Below are 19,641 nucleotides of genomic sequence, written 5' to 3'. Positions count from 1 at the left end.
CATGGGGAAAAAAAGCTTCCTACCTCACCCAGTTGAATATCTGAATTCAAAGAGAAGGTAAAGCTCAACTCCCAGCACAGTGGCTTATAGCACACTGTCATTTGACATCCAATCCAATATGCTTTCCCAAACTGCTGAGGATGGAGAGGTGACGACTCTCCTGCAGCCAGTGTCTGAGATGTGTCTTAAGATCTACTAACCAGATGCACTCACATGCAATCTAGAAGGCTATGATGTTCCCGCTGCAAGCAGTCGTGGCAACACTGAGTTCTGTAGCAGCCTTCCCATTACATCTTTTGTGGGTAGGCTTTTTTGCCAGTGAATGTTTCAACAGACATGGCATATCTCCAGAGTCAAAAGCTGTGGCAGGAGAGGCCACACGATCTCTGAGTCTCAGCTAAAGTGGTATGTTGCCAAGGTTGGCCTCCAGCTTTCCTACCTTCCTGACTCTGCCAGAAGGAGCAGCAGGCATGGAAGCCAGTTAAATGTGCTATATGAGTTATCTCTGGAAAGTTCAGCCTGCATAGAGCCCATTCTTCCAAACTTTCCATTGATTTTACAAGCATCGTATTCCCATTACCAGATTCCTTTATGCTTAAAATAGTTAAAAATGTTTCTGTTTTCTGCAACTGGATCCTCACTGATATATCCAGCAAAAACAAAAGAGCGGGATATTGCATTGTCTAGAATAACGAGCCAAGAGAGTACATACATGAAAATTAGGGAGGAGAGGGGTGACTTACGAAGCTACCTTGAGGCACTGCTATATTTTTATCTGGCCCTAAGCCAAAGCTTTTGACTGTGTGGACCACAACTCTTCTGGAAAATTCTTAAAGCGATGGGAATACCAGACTACTTGACCTGCCTCTTAAGAAATCTGTATGCAGTTAGAACTGGACATGGAACAACAGACTGGTTCCAAACTGGGAAACCAGTACATCAAGGCTGTACATTGTCACCCTGCTTATTTAACTTATATGCAGAGTACACCATGAGAAATCCTGGGCTGGATGAAGCACAAGCTAGAATCAAGATTGCCGGAGAAATGTCAATAACCTCAGATATGCAGATGACACCACCCTTATGGCAGAAAGTGAAGAGGAACTAAAGAGCCCCTTGATGAAAGTGAAAGAGGAGAGTGAAAAAGTTGGCTTAAAGCTCAACATTCAGAAAACTAAGATCATGGCATCTGGTCCCATCACTTCATGGGAAATAGATGGGGAAACAGCGGAAACAGTGACAGACTTTATTTTGGGGGGCTCCAAAATCACTCCAGATGGTGAATGCAGCCATGAAATTAAAAGATGCTTGCTCTTTGGAAGAAAAGTTATGACCAACCAAGACAGCATATTAAAAAGCAGAGATTATTAGTTTGCCAACAAAGGTCCAACTAGTCAAAGCTATGGTTTTTCCAGTAGTCATGTACGGATGTGAGAGTTGGACTATAAAGAAAGCTGAGCACAGAAGAATTGATGCTTTTGAACTGTGGTTTGGAGAAGACTCTTGAGAGTCCCTTGGACAGCAAGGAGGTCCAACCAGTCCATCCTAAAGGAAATCAGTCCTGAGTATTCATTGGAAGGACAGATGCTAAAGTTGAAACTCAAATACTTTGGCCTCCTGATGCAAAGAACTGACTCATTTGAAAAGACCCTGATGCTGGGAAAGATTGAAGGCAGGAGAAGAAGAGGATGAGATGGTTGGATGGCATCACTGACTGAATGGACATGAGTGTGAGTAAACTCCGGGAGTTGGTGATGGACAGGGAGGCCTGGCGTGCTGCAGTGCATGTGGTCACAAACAGTAGGGCACAACTGAGCGACTGAACTGAACTGAAGCCAATAACAAAGTGGTCAGGATCATTTATATATTACTGTCTTTTCATATCCCAAATGTGCCTCAAAAGAAAAAGAAAAAAAAGAAATTCTGGTTGGTTGGAAGGAAAGTGAAAGAGGTCATCGGACATTTTAGAATGCATAGCTAGTTCTGGTAGATATGAACTACGGATCTTAGTGGAAAGGGTACCCAAGGTTAGCAACTATTCCTGCCTGACAAAAATGAATCATCTGCTTTGAAATTTTTGTCCAAATTTTCCCTGCTTCCTTCTGAATTTCCAGAGAAAAGAACCAGTCTTTTCGAGAGATTCCCCCCTTTGGAGATCACCAATATCTCAGTGGTTCAGACTGAAAATCTCTTCATCTCCAACCTCTCCCTCAGTAATCACTAGTCCTGACTCTTCTCCCTCCAGTGTCTCTCCACCCTATTGCATTCTTCTCTCAACTGAGTCCTGTGATAACATCTTTGCTGTCCCTCACTTCCAAACTTTCCCTCCTCTAATCCATGCTACAGACTGGTACCAAAGTTACTGTCAGTTACCCTCTTCCAAATACTTTAATGACTACACACACACACACAAGCTCCTGGCCTGGCCGTTAGGGTCCTCCACACCTGGGCATCACCTACTTCACCAATTCTACTTCCCTCCCCAGTACCCAGCCCCATCTTTCGCTGCGCAAAAGATGCTCTAGATTTCTCCAGGTGTTGCAGGAGAGACAGGGAAACTGAACTACAATAACTACAATACAATGCGGCTCTGGAAACACTGACAATAAGACTTAGGTCTCCACTACTCCATGGGGCCTTTACGAACGTCCCTCTGCCCAGCAAAAACTCGTCTTTGCCTCCCTAGTTTCCCGGTGCATTTGATCTGCAATTTCATTATAGAATCTGCTGCATTTTGTTCTGTGCGTTTTTCACAGCAGATTACACGCTAGTTGGGGTGGGGGAAGACTGATTCTTATTCATTTCCTGTCTCCCAGGAATACAGTAGATACTGAATACACATTGTTTAACACTGTGCTTGAAAAATCCCACAGCCAAAGCCAGTCCAGACCGTGTCCTGAGAAAGTGAGAATAATGGGTTGGCATGATGTACTACACTGATCCTCAAGGTGTATTCCCTAACCAGCATCATTAGCACCACATAGGAACTTGTTAGAAATTAAAATTCTTGAGTCCCATCAAAAGGTCTGTGGAGAAGCCCAGCCTTCTGTGTTTTAACCAGCCCTATAGTTAATTCTGACGCACAATAAAGTCTGAGAAGCACTGATGCACTGCAGTCTTTCCCAACAGTCTGATGATAAGAATATTCTGGAGAAATGTCTATTTAGTTCTTTGGCCCATTTTTTGATTGGGTCATTTATTTTTCTGGAATTGAGCTGTAGGAGTTGCTTGTATATTTTTGAGATTAGTTGTTTGTCAGTTGCTTCATTTGCTATTATTTTCTCCCATTCTGAAGGCTGTCTTTTCACCTTGCTTATAGTTTCCTTTGTTGTGCAGAAGCTTTTAAGTTTAGATGGCTAACAAACACATGAAAAGATGCTCAACATCACTCATTATCAGAGAAATGCAAATCAAAACCACTATGAGGTACCATTTCACACCAGTCAGAATGGCTGCGATCCAAAGTCTACAAGCAATAAATGCTGGAGAGGGTGTGGAGAAAAGGGAACTCTCTTACACTGTTGGTGGGAATGCAAACTAGTACAGCCACTATGGAGAACAGTGTGGAGATTCCTTAAGAAACTGGAAATAGAACTGCCCTATGATCCAGCAATCCCACTGCTGGGCATACACACTGAGGAAACCAGAATTGAAAGAGACACGTGTACCCCAATGTTCATCGCAGCACTGTTTATAATAGCCAGGACATGGAAGCAACTTAGATGTCCATCGGCAGATGAATGGATAAGAAGGCTGTGGTACATATACACAATGGAGTATTACTCAGCCATTAAAAAGAATACATTTGAATCAGTTCTAATGAGGTGGATGAAACTGGAGCCTATTATACAGAGTGAAGTAAGCCAGAAAGAAAAACACCAATACAGTATACTAACGCATATATATGGAATTTAGAAAGACGGTAACAATAACCCTGTATACGAGACAGCAAAAGACACACTGATGCATAGAACACTCTTTTGGACTCTGTGGGAGAGGGAGAGGGTGGGATGATTTGGGAGAATGGCATTGAAACATGTATAGTATCATATATGAAACGAGTCTCCAGTCCAGGTTCGATGCACGATACTGGATGCTTGGGGCTGGTGCACTGGGACGACCCAGAGGGATGGTATGGGGAGGGAGGAGGGAGGAGGGTTCAGGATGAGGAGCACGTGTATACCTGTGGCAGATTCATTTCGATATTTGGCAAAACCAATACAATAGTGTAAAGTTTAAAAACAAAATAAAATTAAATTAAATTAAAAAAAAAAAAGAATATTCTGGGATGCTTGTCAGATCTATAGCTCCCCAGATACTTCCTCTGGAGATTCTAGTTCAGTTGGTTTGGGATAGAGACCAGGATCACTTAAACACTCCAGGGGGTCCTTATCCTCAGGAGAAGCCTAAAAAGCACTGTTAGAGTGAGAAAAGCTAGGCTTTGGAATGAAGTTAAAAACCAGGATTTTAGCTTTAGTTTGGCCTCTTGATGTGCTGTGTTGGGTAAGTCATTTTTCTTTCTTAAGGCTCCGTTTCCTCATCTGTGAAGAGCAACAGTGATGAGATCTTTCAGCATCTAATGCTTAAAAATAATATATGTAACAAGTTTGCACAAAGTTCAGAAAAGTACATTAAGTAGTTGACATTACAATCATTTTTGTTATTATGACTGAGAGGACTGAATGAAGCAAACAACCCCATCTCTCTCAGATCGAGTTAAACCTCGTTCTCAGTCAACACTGATCTCCCATGGGGCCAGAGATATAAAATGGTGTTCTTATTACAAGTTAGAAGAAGTTTGGAGAACATCTGCTCTAGGCTGTGAGCACTCTTAAAAATCTTCACCCACATCTTTTATGACTTACATAAAAGTGACTGCAGGCTCCATCCTGTGATGGATGGAGGGTTCTCCCTCCAGCAACCCTCTCCCCTCCCTGGAGTAACTCTAACAATGGAGAAGTTATACATCACATCCTCCCTACCCCTTTCTCAGAAAATTCATTGTGCTCCTTGGGGTACTAAGCCTGGGGAGCATTCACAGGATAAAGCTCACAGCCATTTTTATGCAACTCAGAGCAGATGTGTTCAGGGATAGTTTGAGTGTTTATGCAAAAGTTTTGTCAAAGTAATAGTTACATGCAATATTCTATCCCAAATACCATTTCTTTAAGGGACTCATAGCAAGCCATTAAGCTGATTGCACAATCCACTTACTGGGTCGCAATCAACAACTTAGAAAACAGTAACTTAAAAGAATGTTGTTTGAAAAGCAAACTTCTAGGTCTAGAAAAGACTTTAAGAGCTCACCTTCTTGAAGATACTAATCTACAAATAATTTTGCAAAGTCTTTAAAATCTATAGCAGAGATAATGAATATTTTCAATACTTTAAAAAATTCAGGAAATACAGTCTTCAATAAAATAATAAATCTAAAGAAGAATAAGCCAAAGAAGAAAAGGAGTATAACTATGCAGAATCTTTTATATAAATATAATTAGGGAGGGGGAAATTTTATTTTAATCATTGTAACTTCATTGCTACATGCAAACAGTGACATCTGGTGGAATGACATTGCTTTGCTTTCAGACATTTTTGTGTGAAAGTCGCTCAGTTGTGTCGATTCTGCGACCCCATGGAGTGTGACCCCAGGGACTATACAGTCCACGGAATTCTCCAGGCCAGAATACTGGAGTGGGTAGCCATTTCTTTCTCCACGGGATCTTCCCAGCCCAGGGATCGGACCCAGGTCTCCCGCATTGCAGGTGGATTCTCTACCAACTGAGCCACCAAGGAAGCCCAAGAACACTGGAGTGGGTAGCCTATCCCTTCTCCAGCGGATCTTCCCAACTCAGAAATTGAACCGAGGTCTCCTGCATTGCAGGCAGATTCTTTATCAGCTGAGCTGTTAGATGTTGGCAGATAAGAAATCAGGCATATTTCCAAATAAATTTTTTGGAGTTTCCATATAAAAACAAAAATATACTAATCTTATCAAATATTGATAATGTGTACTAACATAAATTTGTCATCCCAATTTATTTTTTAAAGTATGCTTAAGGCTTACTTAGGTATGGGGGCTACTTGTTGAAAATGAATTAACAAAAATCTAAATGGGATTACTGTTGATGCTAGTCCTAACTGCCACCTACTGTGATTTGGGGTGCAAAATTCTGCCTCTGTTTCCTCATCTATAACATGAGATGGTTAGGCAAGGGGAAGGCCAAGGTCTCTTACAGCTCTTACATATGTGCTTCAGTCACATACACCACCAGCGAGATCTCAAATGGGGCTCAGGTCTTATATTCTTTGGTATAATACCTTGGGTCATTGTCTGGATTATGTAGCAAGGAACAAGGTCAAGTAAGGGGTGGGGGTAGGCCAGGTCAGGATTGACCTGACCACTGAGGAATGAATGGCAGACAATGCAGGACATGTGACTGGGGGGGAAAGTCAGTCCTAGATACCCACACTGGACGGACATGTGGAGCAGAAGACAAAATATACTATCCCAAATGCAGAGCTACAGACCACAGCACTGCAACTGACACTGGAAAGGTCTAACATGGGATGATGGCACATTCTAGTGTGGGGGCGGGAGCAACCAGTGACACGGAGTACAAATGCAGGTAGTATTCGGTAAGAGCTTTCAATAATTGAGCAATTAATATCAGAAATGTCCCCTCGGTGAGCAAGGCCCCTGCTTTGGCCCAGGACTCAGAAACAGAACTTCAGGTCCTAAGAAGGAACAAATGATAGAAGATAAAATCCCTACCTAATAAGCATAAACCCTACTTTCGAAATTGGGTCATAACAAATCCTGAAAGATGATGCTGTGAAAGTGTGGCACTCAATATGCCAGCAAATTTGGAAAACTCAGCAGTGGCCACAGGACTGGAAAAGGTCAGTTTTCATTCCAATCCCAAAGAAAGGCAATGCCAAAGAATGCTCAAACTACCGCACAATTGCACTCATCTCACACGCTAGTAAAGTAATGCTCAAAATTCTCCAAGCCAGGCTTCAGCAATATGTGAACCGTGAACTTCCAGATGTTCAAGCTGGTTTTAGAAAAGGCAGAAGAACCAGAGACCAAATTGCCAACATCCACTGGATCATGGAAAAAGCAAGAGAGTTCCAGAAAAACATCTATTTCTGCTTTATTAACTATGCCAAAGCCTTTGACTGTGTGGATCACAAGAAACTGGAAAATTCTGAAAGAGATGGAAATCCAGACCACCTGACATGCCTCTTTAGAAACCTGTATGCAGGTCAGGAAGCAACAGTTAGAACTGGACATGGAACAACAGACTGGTTCCAAATAGGAAAAGGAGTTCGTCCAGGCTGTATATTGTCACCCTGTTTATTTAACTTATATGCAGAGTACATCATGAGAAACGCTGGACTGGAAGCACAAGCTGGAATCAAGATTGCCAGGAGAAATATCAATAACCTCAGATATGCAGATGACATCACCCTTATGGTAGAAAGTGAAGAGGAACTCAAAAGCCTCTTGATGAAAGTGAAAGAGGAGAGTAAAAAAGTTGGCTTCAAACTCAACATTCAGAAAATGAAGATCATAGCATCTGGTCCCATCACTTCATGGGAAATAGATGGGGAAACAGTGGAAACAGTGTCAGACTTTATTTTTCTGGGCTCCAAAATCACTGCAGATGGTGACTGCAGTCATGAAATTAAAAGACTCTTACTCCTTGGAAGAAAAGTTATGACCAACCTAGATAGCATATTCAAAAGCAGAGACATTACTTTGCCAACAAAGGTCCATCTAGTCAAGGCTATGGTTTCCCTGTGGTCATGTATGGATGTGAGAGTTGAACTGTGAGGAAGGCTGAGCGCTTAAGAATTGATGCTTCTGAACTGTGGTGTTGGAGAAGACTCTTGAGAGTCCCTTGGACTGCAAGGAGATCCAACCTGTCCATTCTGAAGGAGATCAGCCCTGGGATTTCTTTGGAAGGAATGATGCTAAAGCTGAAACTCCAGTACTTTGGCCACCTCATGGGAAAGACTCTGATGCTGGGAGGAATTGGGGGCAGGAGGAGAAGGGGACGACAGAGGATGAGATGGCTGGATGGCATCACTGACTTGATGGACGTGAGTCTGAGTGAACTCTGGGAGTTGGTGATGGACAGGGAGGCCTGGCGTGCTGTGATTCATGGGGTCACAAAGAGTCGGACACAACTGAGTGACTGAACTGAACTGAACTGAGATCAAATACAGAGCATCAAGGGTGAGTAAAATATGATCCTTCCTACTTTATATCAGGATTGGTTCTGAAAACGAGATGAGAATCAGTATTTGGAATTGAAACATAGAAAAAAAATAAGAGGGATTTTTATAAGGTCACAAAACAGTGAATTTACATATACATATGTGTGTGTGTGTGTGTGTGTGTATGAATATATATATAAATAATTCCCTGGTGGTCCAGTGGTTAAGACTCTGCACGCCCAATGCAGGGGGCACGGGTTCGATCCTGGGCCAGGGGAACTAAGCAGAAACTAACACAACATTGTAAGTCAACAATACTCCAAAGAAAATTAATTTTAAAAAAACAGTGTGATATAATGGAAACCACATTTAGGATCAGAGAGACTTGGGTCTGAGTCCTACCTTTTACCAGCTCTATAAATATGAACTGGTCAATCTCTGAACCTCCTTTTCTTCGTTTGGGAAACAGAATGATTTCATCTACTGCATAGAGTGGTTGTTAATAATAAATTATGCAATAAATGCACCTCAATAGACTTTCTACGAGATAATATTCTGTTTTCCATTTAGATGTTGCTACCCTACTCAAGATGGGGGGCCAGATAAAATCTTCCTAATGGAAGTACATTTTATATAGTTGATTTGTAAGCTGTAAGTAGTAAAGATAATAAGTCAAAATAATTACTCATATGTCTGCCCTTCAGTTTTAAAATTAAAATCCTCTAAGGATTATAAATGTCAAGATAACATCTTTAATATATTTTCTGTAAAATGTATGTATAAGTAATATATGTGCATGCACAGAAAAAAAGCCAAGAAGAATCTTTCTACATAGAAAACTCAGTAGGAAAAGGTCGGCTTCTAGTACAACAGTTTTAACAATCACAGATGAAAACCACAGATGCAAAATCTTTCAATTCTGTCCTCTCCCACCTCTAACACCTTTCAAGAATACTACCAAGTGTATCTGATATGACAATAAATGAGTATGAGATGATCCAGCCTACTATAAGAAAATTGATTTCTGATTGGCTTAACTAATATCCAATACTATACAATCTACAAGGGAAATAAGTTAGAAAAAATTAAAAATTAAAGGGCAAAAATATTCCCTTGTAGCTCAGCTGGTAAAGGATCCGCCTACAATGCAGGAGACCTGGGTTCAATCCCTGGGTTGGGAAAATGCCCTGGAGAAGGGAAAGGCTACCCACTCCAGTATTCTGGCCCGGAGAATTCGATGGACTGTATAGTCCATGGGGTCCCAAAGAGTTGGACACAACTTAGCAAATTTCACTTTCATATATCATATAAATAAAGCAAAAATAAGACAAAGTATAATTTCACTTTTTATCAATTTGGTGTAAAATATAAAAGGAAAATAGAAGGATCACAGTTAACAGTTTCCTGAATTTTCCTCCATGCTAAAAATCTGTTTGTCTATAATCACATATCTGTTTATATACTGGGTTCTAACTCCTCTCAGTACACAGAGCTCTAACTTATTCTTTGCCACAATTCTAATACATCCCATCATTGGGTGCACTATAAAAAGTCTTCCATTGATGGACACTTAAGTTGTTTCCAGCTTTTAGTTATTATAAGGACAATTATAGCCTTTAATCATTTATCTTAGTTAATAATAGTTATCAGCATATAGATCATATATAAAGCTATGGTCCTGAATAAGATCACCTTGAGAGTACAGGCAGAAGAGAAAACAGATCCAAGGATAAGCTTTGGGCACTCCAATGCTTTGAAGTCAAGAGATGAGGAGATGCCAGCAAGGGAGACTAAGAAGACATAGCAAAGGAGGCAGGAATCAAGAGAGACTGTAGTCCTGAAGGCCAAGGGATAGGGGTGTTGTAAGGAAGAGCACGTGATCAACTGTGCTAGGTGCTACTGAGAAGTCATGATGAGGACTGTGCTATCTCAAAGCAAATCTGATCATGTCATTTTTCCTCAAAGAATCCTATCACTGGCTTCTCAATACACTGTCAATAAGACTCTCTCCCCCGAGTCCCCACACACATGCTCTCACATACACACAGAGAACATCTCTAAGTCCTACATAATCCTGAACCTTGTGTCCTCTCCTGAATCAATGGTATCACTGCTCTACTGATGGACATCTTTCTACTTCTCAAATGGGTTCCAACTGTCCACCGCCCAGACTCTCAAACTTCAGCTTGCATACTGTATTTTTAACAAGCTTCCAGGTGATGGTGATGCTGCTAGTCTGTGAACTATCCTTTGGAGTAGCACAAAACTAAAAAAATTCTTTCCCCTCTTCCGAGCTATCTTCTGTTCATTCCTAGATTTCAATTTAAGTATCATTTGCTTAATCTTCCCCAGATAATTGAAAACATGCTTCTACACACTGCCCATCTGCATATTAACTGTCAAACTCACAATAATTAATTCACCACCTTTCTTCTCTGCTAATCTCCAAATTCCCTGTGGGCAGAGATTGTTTTTTGTGTTTACAGATTCTTAACTGTGTCAGTCAGTCAGTTGTGTCCAATTGTTTGCAATCCCATAGGTGGTAGCCTTCCAGGCTCCTCCGTCCATGGAATTCTCCAGGCAAGAATACTGGAGCAGGTAGCCATTCCCTTTTCCAGGGGACCTTCCCAACCCAGGGATAGAACCTGGGCCTCCTGCACTGCAGGCAGGTTCTTTACCGTCTGAGCCACCAGGGAAGCTCCTCACAGATGCTTACTTAGTGCCTAACTCAAAGCCTGCCACATAGTAAGTACACAAAAAATTTTTAAAACTGATCAATTTAAATGACTATTCAGACCTGTATTTCATGACATAGAAAGATAATTATGGCATAATAAGCTTTAAAAATCAGGTTACAAGACATTATTTACATAGCATTACCCGTTTTGTTCCATATGATTTATTTGCAAACAACAAAGTCCAGAATCATATACTTAAGAAAAGTATTATCTCTGGATGGCAAGATCTTGAGTAATTGTTGTCCTTTTTTTTATTTTATTGCATATTTGTATTTTTATTATTATTTTATAGAAAAATAACAAATGAAATTAAACTTTGACTTCTGACATTTAACCTCTGCTTTTCCAATTTTTGTTGTGATAGTCATGACTGCTATTTTAATGCATGCTATGCTATGCTAAGTCACTTCAGTCGTGTCCGACTCTGTGCGACCCCATAGACGGCAGCCCACCAGGCTCCCCCGTCCCTGGGATTCTCCAGGCAAGAACACTGGAGTGGGTTGCCATTTCCTTCTCCAATGCATGAAAGGGAAAAGTCAAAGTGAAGTCGCTCAGTCATGTCCAACTCTTAGCAACCCCATGGATTGCAGCCTAACAGGCTCCTCCATCCATGGGATTTTCCAGGCAAGAGTACTGGAGTGGTGTGCCATTGCCTTCTCCGCTAGAACTAACCATTTACACATGTTTTTCTAAAATATGACTAGAAATTTCCCTTGTAATTTGAAGCTCAGTTGAGGGCTAAATTCGGGATCTCTAATCTAAGCACGTCTTACCACCAGAAGCTGGCTATGAGGGGTACCTGACTTGAGAGGTCATTCTGTGTTTATTGACAGCATTTTTGCCACCCATTCTCTCTTTCTTGATGGTGGGTCAACAAAATATACATGCAATTTTACACAGAAAACTCACTAAAATAGAATGTAAGTCTATAAAAAAACTTGATGACACACTGCAATTTAAGGTATGAACAGTTGGCATTTCAAATTAGTGAGAAAAAGAGGATTTATTGAATAAATAAACTTATTGTGCAATTAGTCATTTGGAAAGGAAACAATAATGCTTAATATTATCAAATTAATTAAAGATGGATCAAAGATTAAATTTTTTAAAAATAAAGCAATAAAATTACTTGATGAAAATATGAAAAATATATTTAAATTTAAGTGTAGCAAAGCCCTTTCTAAGAATGACACCAAGACTAGAAACACATAAAGGAAACTATTGCCAGTTTTCACTACTTCTGTATTAGTGTAAAACTTCTGTATGGCATAAAGCAGCATAAACAAAACTGAAAGCAAACAACAAAATTTTTAAGGTCTTCATTAATATGACAAATAGTTAAATCTTTAATATAGAAAGATCACTTATAAATCAATAAGAAAAAGATGAATGATAACAGAAGATAAATTGGTAATTCTCAAAAGGATAAAAACAAATAACCAAGAGACATCTAAGAATATGCTCAATCTTATTAGAAATGAATAAAAGAAATAAAGAGATTTTTTTCTACATCAGATTAGGGGAAAAAAATCATGAAAATTGACAATTAATAGTTTGGTCATGTTGAAAGGAAATAAACAATGTCATAAATCGTTGGTAGGGATATAAGATGGTATAACTTTTCCAGAGAGAATTTCAGCAATATCCATCAAAATTTTAAACCAAAAAATTTAATAAATAATTCCATACCAAGGAATTTTCTTAAGCTACAGATTGGTTAAGTTAGCAAATATTATGGAATAATTTAAATGTTCACACATAACCTTGAGTGAAAAATATCAGTCTATAGAATGCCATCTATGGTTTAAATACATGTATACACAGAAATGTTCACGAGGCTTTTCACCAAAATTCCATGCTATTCACTAAAATTCCATGCTAAGAATCCTAATTCTTAGATGTCTATAAACTTCTCTTTATAATACAGAAACTTTAAACACAAAAAATATGATCAATATGGAGTATTTTTATAGTTCTCATCAAAATTGTTATCTAACAAAATAAACATAAGTTTGAACAATAGATTGCTATTTGAACTAAACTTATGTACCCACACTATCCCATTAAAGTACCTTTGGTGTTTCCCACAAATGACAATTACTATGTGCAAAATTAAGAAAGCATTAAACTGTATAACCACAAGTGTTATGCTTTGTGGTTAACTGTTCCCTGCACAGAAAAACCAAAAAGCCACCAAGTGAAAAGGTATTCATTTTGTGTTCACAATTACCTTTCCTGAGACAACTTATTAGTGCAGAAAAAAATATACATTTCTCTGAACTTGTAGGCTCAGCAGACAGATATATTTTGAAAAGGTTAAGCTATGTTTAGCAAGATAATCCTCAAGAAATGGATGCCAGAGAATTAAATATTCAGTACTTAAATTAACTTCTTATTTGGTACTTAGGAACAAATTGCCAAGAATTACCATCATCAAATAGAACATTTATTGACTCTCTGATAAAAAGAAAGTGAGATCTGCTTGAGGAAAAAAAAATTTAGAATTGGAAAGAAATCAGTATTTTTAACACTTTGCAAGAATAATATAAGCTGTGAGTCCTCAAAAAAGGATGCTTGGCTTTCAGAGTACCAATGGAAATGATTCAATATAGTTGTCTCATATCTACTAGACTACGTTTATATGTCTTTATGTCCACTATCTGCTTTAGGCTTTTAAAAGACATTTCAAAGAAGTTATATGGAACTGCTATTGTCTATCAGAGAAACTGAAGCAATTTTGAAATTTCCAAAATCTTCACATAAAATTTTATTCATAAAATTATGAATAATACATAAATCCTTTTTTAAAAAAATATTTTTGCCTAAACAGAAAACAAACATGTGAATGACCTTCCTTGGGGGATTCATATTGAATGGCACTGTGATTACTAAACACACGGAAACCAGAAGACTTCCAATCTTAAAAGAAGGCAGTAAAGTGTTACAATCTTGACCAAAAGTAAAGTTTGAGGAAACTGGATCAGAATAAAGCATGTGAGAGTAAGTTACTAATAATTTTTTTAGTAGTAAAATTAAAAGTGATCTTTTAAAATATGATCTAGATTAGTTAAAATATAACACTAAGAACATATCTATTTAAATTTAACTTAATATTTAATATTTTAGTATTTTAAAAACATACAGGGTGCCCAGCCTGCTGCTCTGTGACAACCTAGAGGGGTGGAGTGGGTGGCAGAGGGAGGCTCAACAGGGAGGAGATACACTTGTAATTATGACTGATTCATGTTGATGTACAGCAGAGACCATCACAAAACTGTAAAACAATTATCCTCCAATAAAAAAAATTAATGCCAAAAAAAATGCATTACAGATGATTTTTCAGGATTCCTACCAGCTCTTTTGAAAGACAAGAGACTTTAGAGTATGCATTCTCTGTATGCAGGTGCTATCACCCTCGAGGGAGTGAAAATTAGTGGCTGAGGAGGCAGGGGATAATAAAAGTTTACTCTTTCTATGTATAAGGTACAGATACACACACAATACCACAGACAGATATACAATATATCTAGAGCATTATAATTTAATGCAGAGGGGAAATTAGGGTGGGGAGCAGTTTAAAAAGCCTTCTTAAGGGGGTGACAATGAAAAAACATTTTTGAGAAAAATTAGGGTAAACAAATCTGGATTCTAATCACTATTTAGAGGTAAGTTACCTGATATTATAAAGCCTAAGTTTCTTCATGAATAAAATGGAAATTATGACTTCTTCTTATGATTGAAGATTTAAACAGGAAAAAATGCAAAGCACAGAGCATAGTACAAGGAATATAGTTCACATTAAGTAAATGTTAGCCCCCTTCCCTTTTCTTTTCCCATTTGAGGATGCCATAAGTTATATACTCACCATAAAAGAATACTCATATTCCAAAGGAAACTGAGACACAAGGAGAAATGGAAAAGGTTCCAGTAGATACGACTTTTGTACATGATCCCTGGACCCAAGAATGCCCAATGATGAGGAAATCTCAAAACTGCCTTCAACTCTCAAATCTGCGATGTTTAGTTGTATAAGCCAGGCAAAGTTGCTTGGTTCTCATGAGCTTCAATTTCTACATCTGTACTCCACCGAGTTGTTACAAAGAACAAATGAGGCCATGCATATGACACTCTTTGGGAACTATAAACTGTTCAACGAAATTTGCCTTCTGGTTCATGTCAATAACAGGAGATGAAGATACTGACCTAGACTGTGTACATACGGCGAAGGAACAGAAAGGCCCAGAACCCAACTTCTCCTTTCTAGCACCCAAGAACAGAAGCAGGTCTTCAGAATCTAAGCCTCCAAGGCAGAAATTCTTTGGCTAAATTCTTTTAAATCTAGTTTAAGACAAAATTAACAGTGGAATTCTCACCTATCTCTTTGCTCCTCGTCTGTATAGTGATCATCTAACAAAGAGGTGCCGAATACTCCAAGCACGGTATCGTGACCTTTCTTGTCGGCTGTGTGATACACTCGAGAGCCCACGCGCAAGTCAACGGGCAGCTCTTTGGCTGGGATGGTGGCGCACAGGTTGTGAAGGGTCCAGGTGGAGTAGTCTTCTGGAAATCTGCCGCAGAGGTAAGAAATTAGGCCTCTTTTTTTTTTTTTTTTATCATTTTCTGCTTTTTTAGATACAAAATATATTTACACTGTCAGTTTAGTTCAGGCTCTACAAAAGACGTGTACACGTGGTAGATCACATTTAAAACTATTACAGTGGTTTATAAAAAGTTTACTATTACAACCTCAGGCCATTGACCAGATCTTTAGTCATATATATCCAACTGCCTGCCGAAGATCTCAACCTGTATTTTCTACAGGTATCTCAGAATCAACAAGTCTAAAAGCTAACTCATTATTATTATCCCACTCCCACCCAAATCTCTTCTCTCCTGAACTCTGCAACTCACTCAGTGACACCATAACCTTTAGCCATTATACATTACTTCATTGCTACTCTGCTCAAATGCTTTGTATCGCTGAAGAAGTTCAACAACACAGTACATTATCCATTAACTAGCATCAGTGGAAATCTGGGTCTCTCTAAGTTAACAAAGCATCTTCTTTCCCATTATGCAGTTAATAGAACTTGCTTCTCTCCTGCCTTTCCAAAACAGAAAAGAGGTCATGAAGATCTAATTTCTTAATACCCACTCTCACTTGCCATGCCATTCAATCAACAAATCCTTTTTGACCACCTATTACGTACCAGACTTTGTACTAACCAATCTATACACATCATCTCTAACTTCTATAATGAAACTATGTGGGAGGTATTATTATCATTATTAGCCTTATTTTGGAGCAGGCTTGTTTTGGATAGGTTGCAAAATTAGTTAGTGGTCACTGGATCTAAAAAAAGTGTTGCTAATTATGAGTCAAATTTCTTTCCTATTAATGCCTATTAATGACCTCTGAGGAGGAAATGGCCATTAGCCAGTACAACTCCATCCCCACCTCCTACTAATGTTATACTCTTACATTACCCAAACAATGGCCTTTTCATCAAATCAAATGAACTTTAGACCTTTCGATTATGGACCTCCAAGCCACAGCTGGCAATACTGATGACCCTTCTTCCTCTCTGAGCTTTGTTAAGCCTGCACCATCCCAGCTCTCCATCTACCTTTCAAATTCATTATAACTTGACTTAGTCACTGGCTTTTCTTTCACCATCTTCTGAACTGGGTATGGCTTCCAAAGTTGAACTACTCTTTCTGCACTGGAAAAATCATCTTCAGTATTTCAACCCTTCCCTCTGTGCTGAGTTCCCAAGTCCCATCTCTGCTATCACTATCTCACCGAGATTCCTCATCTTCAACATACAAAGCACTGGAGCCATCTTTGTCTCTGCCCTTCACCTGCTCAGCCAATGAAAAACTGAGCGTCTCCCTTGAACGGAGTTCTTCCCGTGTGCTCCTTCTCCCCCTTACTTCCACCACACTCCAGTCCAAGCCCTTATCACCTCCCCTGAAGAGCAAAGTCTGCCACTTGGATTCAGCCCTGCACCCTCTGTCTCCTCCCCCTTCCATGCATGCTTGCCTGTGTGCTCAGTTGCCCAGTCATATCTGATTCTTTGGGACCCTCCAGACTGTGGCCCATGGAATTTTCCAGGCAAGAATACTGGAGTGGGTTGCCATTTGCTATTCCACCTCCTTCCAAACATCCTGCAAAATTCTAGCACACAGATCTTTAAGTACTCCTCTCCCCAGTACAATGGCTTTTTTGTTGCTTGCTGCATGCAACAATTTCCTCTAAGTTTCAAGGCTCCTAGCATCTGGCCCTACTTTAAGCATAGTGGTTAAGAATGCCTCTGTTCAAATCCTGTTTAAAGTTAACACTTGGCAATAAGCAAATCAATTAATTTCATTATACCTCAGTAAGTTGAGAATAACAACATTCGGTTAAGATGGTAATTACAACATTAGTGCATCCTGAGAAAAGTTGCTTTAAGAAAGAAAGGAATGAATGCATTTAAAGCATATGTGCCATCTCATATGGCAGATGCTGTCTCCAGGACAATTCATAGGGCCAGAAAGACCTCTCAGTTCTTTAAGTTATAGATACATTGCCTAACTTTTTATCTGCTTTCCTGGTGTCTCAGACAGTAAAGAATCTGCCTGCAATGTGGGAGACCCAGGTTCAATCCCTGGGTCAGGAATATCCCCTGGAGAAGGGAATTGCTACCCACTCCAGTATTCTTGCCTGGAGAATCTCATGGACAGAGGAGGCTGATGGGCTACAGTCCAAGAGGATGCAAAGAGTTGGACATGACTGAGTGACCAACACTTTCACTTTTTCAAATATTCTTCAAATAATACTTCAAGGACAAATTTATCTGCAAACTTTACTTTCTTTTTCTTTCTTACAAATATCTCTTTTCATACATTGCCCTATTCCTGTCCCACCCAATCTGACCCTTTATGTAATGGGTTAATGCAGATCTACCCACTGACCATTCCATGAGCCTGGATAGTAGCATAGTATAAATAGTTAGCTGGGCCTGCATCAGAAGCCTAGTTCTAACACTTGGAAATGCTACTACTGGCCTCTCTGAAGGTCTTCTGCAAAATTAAAGCAAAAATTCTTAACCCCTACCTTATAAAAAAATTGATAACAGTAACACTTCTTGGTCTCTGGAACTCTGTTTACTGCTGTGACTAATTTGCACTGCACGACACCTAACCCATTGCTAGGCATCACATGTACATTATTGAATCACTAATAGAGAGTAGTTTATGTCATTTCCAAAACAGTATGTGGCCCAACAAAAACAGGACATGAAATGTGTACATGTTTAAGTGGCAGAGGAAAAGAGAGGTAAATCTAAGTGTTTGGAAATGCCTGGGACAAAAACTCGGGGAGTGAAAATGGATCTCCAAGAAGCCGAGGATCTCTAAGAAACTCAGGGTTCTGAAGAAAGGACTGGGAAAAAGAGAGAGTAAAAGGTGGGTTCTGATGTCATGCTCACCTACATCTTCATTCTATCTGGGACAGGTCTTGGCTAGTGGAATGTTCTTGAGATTACTTCACAGATTTTTTTTTTTTTTTTTTACTTAAAAAAGCATCAGAACCAATCTGAATTCCTATGTTTCCTTCATGTTTTTAATAATATAGATCTGCAAGTGAATCTCCCTTGGTTATTGAGCTAAAAAACACTATGTTTTCAAGAGATGGCCGAATTCCTAAGAAAACAATTCAATTGGGAAGCTAGTCATTGGTGAGAAAAGTTAGGTAAAAAATTGATTAAGGAAAAAAGAGCAGTGAATAAAAGATTTTCCAAAATTCTCTTCTATTCATATAAACGTTTTAAATACCAGATTTTTATTCCTCTGCATCACATTCTTAGTTCTTTATAATGGAGATTTCTAATTTCAGTTTTAATGAATTAACACAGTCCTATATATATATATCAAAAAGATCTACAAATATTTTTGGCATGCTCAAGAAAGGCTGTGTGTTTTTATAGCACACTCTCCTTTAACAGGACTATTTGTCATTCTTTGAAACACTAAGACATAAAAAAGAAAAGACTCTGCCTCTGTGTGTGGCCACACTACTTTGCCTAATGCACTAAATGCAAGGTTTTTTAGGGGAAAAAAATCAAGAAGTTTCTGCTTCATTGATAATCTGACAGTAACTATTTATTGAAGGTAAAATACTTGTTGTCTGCTGTCACTATTTGTTTTAATACATAATCTTGCTAACTAAATGAGCTTAAAGCAATGCAGATAAGCAATGGCATGTCAGGGTCACTTAAATGCCAATTTGACTCTTTCATAAACTTTGGAATTCTTTTCCTGTGAGTCTACTCCCAGCTACTAAATTGTGAGTATTATCCATTTACAAAGTTTAGGCTGGCCATAAAAAGGTTGTCTTCCATGTCCTGCACACCTTTCAGTGCCCTAAGCAACAACAAAAGCTAATAATTAAAGCTTCTTTAAGCCCCCCATAAAGAGTTAAATGAAGAAGAACCTAGAACCAACCAACCCATAAAAACCTCGTGGAAAAATAAGGAGAAAATAAGTTTCATCAAGATGACTGACAAAAGATAAACCATAAACCTAAATTGCATTTACACACTATTATTCAAAATTGTGGTTGCACTCCTGTGTAATAAGAAACCCTACTGAAAGTATGTGAAGGGTGGGAATGAAATATAAAATTATAGTAAAGAAA

General features: G+C 39.0%; 1 protein-coding gene across 5 annotated transcripts in view; it reads right to left on the bottom strand.

The window, feature by feature from the left end:
* Positions 1 to 19,641, bottom strand: part of TTC6 (tetratricopeptide repeat domain 6) — a 215,766-nt gene that overhangs the window by 103,473 nt on the left and 92,652 nt on the right. For all 5 annotated transcript variants that reach the window (XM_070775481.1, XM_019983232.2, XM_070775482.1 and 2 more), the window contains one exon: positions 15,335 to 15,529. In XM_070775481.1, coding sequence (XP_070631582.1) covers positions 15,335 to 15,529 — 195 coding nt within the window. The remainder of the gene's footprint in view (positions 1 to 15,334; positions 15,530 to 19,641) is intronic.

This window comes from Bos indicus, chromosome 21, assembly GCF_029378745.1.
Source record: "Bos indicus isolate NIAB-ARS_2022 breed Sahiwal x Tharparkar chromosome 21, NIAB-ARS_B.indTharparkar_mat_pri_1.0, whole genome shotgun sequence".
Classification (NCBI taxonomy): domain Eukaryota; kingdom Metazoa; phylum Chordata; class Mammalia; order Artiodactyla; family Bovidae; genus Bos; species Bos indicus.
This window is presented reverse-complemented; position numbering and strand designations above follow the sequence as displayed.